Here is a 6,000-nt window from a genome sequence, read left to right on the forward strand (position 1 = left end):
AAGCCTTAGGGTCTGCCTGTGGGGCTGGCAGCGGGATTTCACAAGGAGGAAGAAAGCCCTTCTGCCAGTAAAGGGGCCAGAAGGAGAGCAGAGCTGGGAGCTACAGGGACGATGGGGAGGGTGGTGAAGATGCAAGAGGCCAGGACCTGGAGACTAAGCAGTCTCTAGGAAAGAAGAGACCTAAATTGGCCAAGTATCACTGCTGTGTCCTATGGTGCGGGACCCCGCCCCCAGGACCCAGCAAATCTTTGATAAAACTACAGAAATGCCTGGTGTGATCTGATATTCTGGGGAAACAGGTGAGGAGTCTGGAGTTTCGTAAATGAGGCACAGGGCAAAAACAGGGAGGGACCAACAACTGGGTCACATAAATTTAAAACAGGCGAGAAAGAAGAAAACTCAAGTCAGGAAATGTAAACGATACCCTGACGTTCAGATCCTTATCAGGCTGTACCTGTGAAATTTGCTGCCTGAGTTGCCACCTTTAAAAGTTAGTGTTTTATAAAACATAAAGCATGTATTAGGGCACCAGACCTCATTCTAAGTGTTCTAACTAATATTGTCACTTGACCAGTTTGCTTGCCTGATGCTCCCTTATTCTCATTGCCCCCATTTCATGCCAAAGTTGGGGCCAAAGGGGGATTATACAAGCACTTTGTTCATGGTGAGCCAAAACCCTCTAAACTTCCATTAATCTGTGAGATTTCTCCTTGTATTGACAAAAGAATAGTGACTCGCTGAGACTTACACAAAAAGTCAGGTGTAAGTTAACCAGAATCTAGTAACACTTCTCCCTTTTTTGAGAAGGATCTCAAGTTAGCATATGGAGCAAACATCCAAGTTGGGTATGTCTGTCTCTGAGAAAGTCAGCTCCAGAGAGAGACAGGTGACTTGAAAGGTGGTGTAAATACGCAAGATTTCCTTTCTTTTCAAGTTTCAGACTTGAAGCTTAAATATCTTCAGACTCCCGGGGCATCTGGGTGGCTCAGTCGGTTGGGCGTCTGACTTTCGATTTCGGCTCAGGTCGTGATCTTGGGATCCTGGGATCGAGCCCCGTGTTGGGCTCCCTGCTCAGCGGGGAGTCTGCTTGTCTCCCTCTCCCTCTGCCCCTCCCCCTGCTCACTCACTCACTTTCTTTTTCAAATAAATAAATCTTTAAAAAAATATATCTTCAGACTCCCACAAAAAAAAAAAAAAACAGATAGTTCTCCCAGCCCTTGCTGACAACTAACTTCTCAGAGTGTTAGAGATATACTGGGGTCAGTATGGAGGAAGAGAAATGAAGGGTCTCATCCTGGAGAGCTCCGTCCGGAGGGAAAAGGGAGAAAGACAGAGCTGAAAGCCAGCTGGGAGTCTGAGGCCTGGTTTACCCTCCCACTCCACACTGATAAGAGCCAGAAATTTTCACCCTCTGTTCTGGCAAGGAAAAGGTGCCTTCTGCTTAGATAATACTCCACTGGCTATGGTGGTTACTATTTCAGAGGGACAGAACATTGAAATGGAGATATAGTGCAGAAAGAAAAGTAAACTATGCAAGAGAGCAAATTCTTAAAAAAAAAAAAACAACCGAGCGTACACTTACCTGTGTAAATGCGATCAAGTGTGGCTATGGTACTTAATGTGAGTATCACTCTGTTGGACATCTGATAACTCCAGACTGGGTTTAGTGAAGTGTACCAGATGCGGAGAACAAGAAGAAGAATCTGTCCTAAAATGAATCCCCAGATTCTGAGGTACCTGTAAATACAAAATACAAAAATATATTTAACAACTTTTTATGTGGTTTCAGTGTACTGTGTTCAGTGAATGTCATAATTCAGAGAATGAGTATATGAAATAGTCCTGTTGGTAATTTGCAGTAAGGAACATGCCTTAGTCTTTATATAGTCCGTTACCTAGGCAACTTGTTATAATTCCTTAATGCTCAAAACATGATGGAGACTGACGGCAAGCATTCCCATTCTGATTTTGTGAAAAAAAAAAAAAATGAGACTTCTACAAGCTGTATGCAAAGTAAATACTATCACTTGGAATTCCCGGTCCCAACCTCCCGCTTGGAAAGCTATCACACTTGTCTGTCTACAGGCATAAGATGCGAACCTCTGTCCGTGGACAGAAGATCCCATACCTTTGCAAGCCACTTCCTGTCCACCATGTCACGGCCTGCAGGATCAGCGAGGAAGACACACCGAGCGCGAGGCCCACCAGCCGAACCCTGGCATTTGGAGCCAGGAAGGAGGCTATGCCGCCTACAAACAAATGAAGGGGAGCTAAACTTCTTTCACTTAGCATAAGGGTTTCAAGGCTTATCCATACTGTACCATGTATCAGTTCTTCATTCCTTTTTATGGCTGAATAATATTCCACTGCACAGAAATAGTGCATTTTGTTCATCCATTCATCAGCGATGGGCATTTGGGTTGCTTCCATTCTTTGGCTACTAAGAATAATGTTGCCATAACCATTTGTGTTCAAGGGCATATGTGAACCAATGTTTTCGTTTTTCTTGGGTATATACTAAGAAGTGGAGTTGTTAGGTCATATGATAACTCTGTTTAACATTTTGAGGAACTGCCAAACTGTTTTCCAAAGTGGCAATCCAGTACGTGAAGTTACATACAAATATATGTGTGTGTGTGTGGGGGGGTGTTCTTTGTATTCTACACATTTTAGTATTTTTAAGAACCAATTATACTTCTTTTCCAATAAACCGATCATATTCTTTGCTCTGTTATCTATTGAGTTGTTGGTCCTTTTTATTATTGATTTGTAGAAACCCTATGTTAGTGAAACTAGCCCTTTGGCTAAAAGAGCTGCAGGTATCTTTCCTAATTTGTTGTTTGACTTTGCTTTACTATAGTGTTCATCATGCACAATTTTCCTATTTGCATGCAGTAGCATTCAACAATTTTTAATGGTTTCTGACTTTTGTGTCATAGTTGGGAAAAGAACACAAAATGTTCAAGAGGTGACCTATTCTCCCTCTTCATTTCAGTGATCCTTAGGCTTTTCCAATCTGATAGAAAAGTTAGAACTGTTAGAGGCATGGACTCTTAGTGTAGCCTTCCAATTCCACTAAAACTCTTTAAGGGAGTCATAAGAGAAAGAGGAATCTTGTTTCATTTAATCATTTAGCATTCAAAGAACAGTCTACATATTTTCACTTGATTTTTGACAAAAAAAAAAAAAACCTCAAAGAAGCACTTTTAAATCTTACCCACAGTAGTTATCCGCAACAGGATGAGCATCCACTTCTTGCTAGCCAATTTCCAGAAAGGAGTAAATATTAGGAATATTGGAGAAAGAAATGCTATGCCAAAGCCTTCAAGCCCAGTGAGTTCCAGAGTTTGCAGGGGAAAGTAATAGATCATCGGTCCCAGGCCATGGCAGAGAGACCAAGAAACATACCCTAGCGGGGGAAAAATGTTTAAAGAGAAAAAAAAAATGTTTAAAGGGCAAGTGTAAAGGTGTCCTTGTTTCCCACAGTAGCCCTGCCCCCCGCCCCACCATAACTGCCCTGGCTGACCCACCCTCCTTCACCATTCTGACCTTAACAAGATTCCACTACAGAATTCCTCCCCTCCCCACCATCAGAAAGAGAATGTCCCAGGATGAGAATGGGTCCTGCTGTGGTGAGTCCCTTGACATCCCTTGTTTACTCCTTTAACCTTGTTCACACTCCCACAGGTCGTCCCTTTCTTAAAACCTCTTCATCTGGACCATCTGGGTTGAATTTGATGTTCTGTCAGGACCCTAATTGATAAAATGTCTTTACCTAAGTCAACCCTTCTATAAAGAGCAGTATCATGAAAATCAAAAAGAGGAACAAACAGGGGCACCTGGCTGGCTCAGTTGGATGAGCATGCGGCTTTTGATCTCTGGTCGTGGGTTCAAGCCCCATGTTGGATGAAGAGATTATGAGAAAAAAAAAAAGCAAAGAAAAGAAAAAAAGGGGTGGGGGGACAAGCAGCAGGAATCCCTTCCTCGCACTCCAGACTGCACCCAAAGGCAGGTTAGTTAGGCAACAATCATTTTCTTGTAAGTAGACTTTTTAAAACCTAACCTTAGGAGACAGTATGGGGTAAGTGAAAAACCTAGATCTGAAGTCAGGCTCACCTTGGCCAACTACTGACTGCATCATCTTCTACATTAATGATAATTAACTAATGGGCACTTACTATGTGTCAACATCTGTGCTAAGTATTTACAGAGATCATCTCTCTTGTTCCTCATCCAACTCATGTCCTATGAAATGGACACTTTTTACTCCCCTCTTACAAATGTAACAGCAAAGAAAGCTTCTGCGATTCAGAAAGTAATTGCCTAAGGTCAAAACCGTAGCACATGGCAGAGTGAACCTAAACCCGGGCAGTCTGGTTCCAAATGCAGTCATCTATCTTCGTCACGTGTAGTTAACTTTCTCCCCTCGTACTTCTCAGCCTTCCTTTCTTAATCAGCAAAAGAGCTCTTTTAGCCACCTCACAGGGTTGTTAGGATTAAATGAGATCAAGTGCTCAGAGTACCTAGCACCCTAGGTACTTACTGAATGTAATTCACGTTACACTGCTGTACTTATGAGATACATTCGGAACCAGGGCAAAAGCGGGGTGGGGGGGGTGGCTTCTGAATATGAGCAGCTCCCAGAAAATCAAGTTTTTAGGCAGGTGCCCCTCCCAAGCCCAAGGAATGTTTCATAATGAACAGCGAGATGATAGCATTCTCCCAAACGTTTGGCTGGGAATTCTGATTTTAATCACAGAAGTCCGACAGACTTACACCAATCATTGTTCTTGGGACTCTGGGCAAAGCTGGTAAGTGCGCACACAGGACTCGAGTTCGACGCTCTTCGTCAAATGCCCAATGGTGAGGTGTGCTCACCTCAGGCCGCGGGGGGACACGGTGGCCCCTTTCCTTCAGAAAGGTAAGGTCCAGCACTGACGTCTATTAATCTAAACTTAAAGGTCTGGTGGGTAGGGACGTTCGGGGGCTGTACAGCAGCGCTAGTTCAAGGCCTCCACGTGGAGAACTGGGCGCAACCCCAGGGTGGCGTGGGAGCTCCGGGGCACTGTCTCCCTCCGCACCCCCCCCCCCCGAATCCTCAGCTTCCCAGCCCCAATCTGGGTCTTGTCTTTTTTTGACTTCGGTAGCAAAACTTCCCAGGGGACTTCTCTATTTGGGGCGCGGAGCGCGCTCCCTCCTTCCCGAGTCCAGCCCCCCGGCCCAGCGCCGCGGCTCCGGACCGGCGCGGGGAGCGGGCCGCCCCGACCGCGCGCCCAGGGCGGCCTCGGCTTACCCAGCAGGCTCTCCAGAAGGATCTCTCGCCACAGCCAGGGCATGGCCGCGACGTGGAGCAGCGCTTCTTCGGCCAGCAGCACGCGCCCGCCGCGCCCCGCGCCCCGCCGCGCCCCGCGCCCCTCCGCCGCCTCCTCGGGAGCTGGGTCCGCGCGCACGTCCCCTCGCCGAGCCGGCCGCCACCCACCAGCCCGCGGCCAGCGCGCCCAGCCGAGCCCGGGCGAGGGTGGGGCCGCCGCGCGTCCGCCTCCGCACCCCACGCCCAGCCCAGCCTGCCCGGGCCCGTGCCACCTGCGCGCCTCGGCGCCGTGCCCCCCGGCCGGCCGCCTGCGGCCCCGCGACTGCTCCCGGCAGGCTCACGGGGGCCTGGGACCCCGCCGTCGGGCAAAACCCGGGGCGCCCGGCCCGGCCGCAGAGCAGCCCGGGGAAGGAGCGCTGCAGACGCCCGGGAAGGCGGGAACCGGCGTAGCGTCGGGACGGGGGTGCCGGGTTTTAACGAGGCCCACGGGGGTGCGCTAACGAGGGGAAGGGTGCACGGGAGGGGGTCTGCAGGACGGGCTCCCGCACTCTGGGCGAACAGGAGCCAACAGCACCTCGTCTTTCTTAAGGCCTGGGCGACGCTCGGCGGGCGGGGGGCTCCCCAGACTGCGCTACTCCTTCTCAGCTTGGTGGTAAACAAATTGCGCTCGGGGAGGGCGGTCCAAACGT

The 6,000-nt window shown here is 48.6% G+C and overlaps 1 protein-coding gene across 1 annotated transcript in view; it reads right to left on the bottom strand.

Annotated features, from left to right (window-relative positions):
• Positions 1–5,336, bottom strand: part of CWH43 (cell wall biogenesis 43 C-terminal homolog) — a 49,246-nt gene extending 43,910 nt beyond the window's left edge. The window contains exons 1-4 of the mRNA XM_035004409.1: positions 5,294–5,336; positions 3,218–3,409; positions 2,129–2,249; positions 1,583–1,737 (exon numbers count right to left, since the gene is read on the bottom strand). Coding sequence (XP_034860300.1) covers positions 1,583–1,737; positions 2,129–2,249; positions 3,218–3,409; positions 5,294–5,336 — 511 coding nt within the window. The remainder of the gene's footprint in view (positions 1–1,582; positions 1,738–2,128; positions 2,250–3,217; positions 3,410–5,293) is intronic.
• Between the last annotated feature and the right edge of the window lie 664 nt (positions 5,337–6,000).

The sequence above is a fragment of the Mirounga leonina genome, unplaced genomic scaffold (genome assembly GCF_011800145.1).
Source record: "Mirounga leonina isolate KUSES-001 unplaced genomic scaffold, KU_Mleo_1.0 Mir_129, whole genome shotgun sequence".
Lineage (NCBI taxonomy): Eukaryota > Metazoa > Chordata > Mammalia > Carnivora > Phocidae > Mirounga > Mirounga leonina.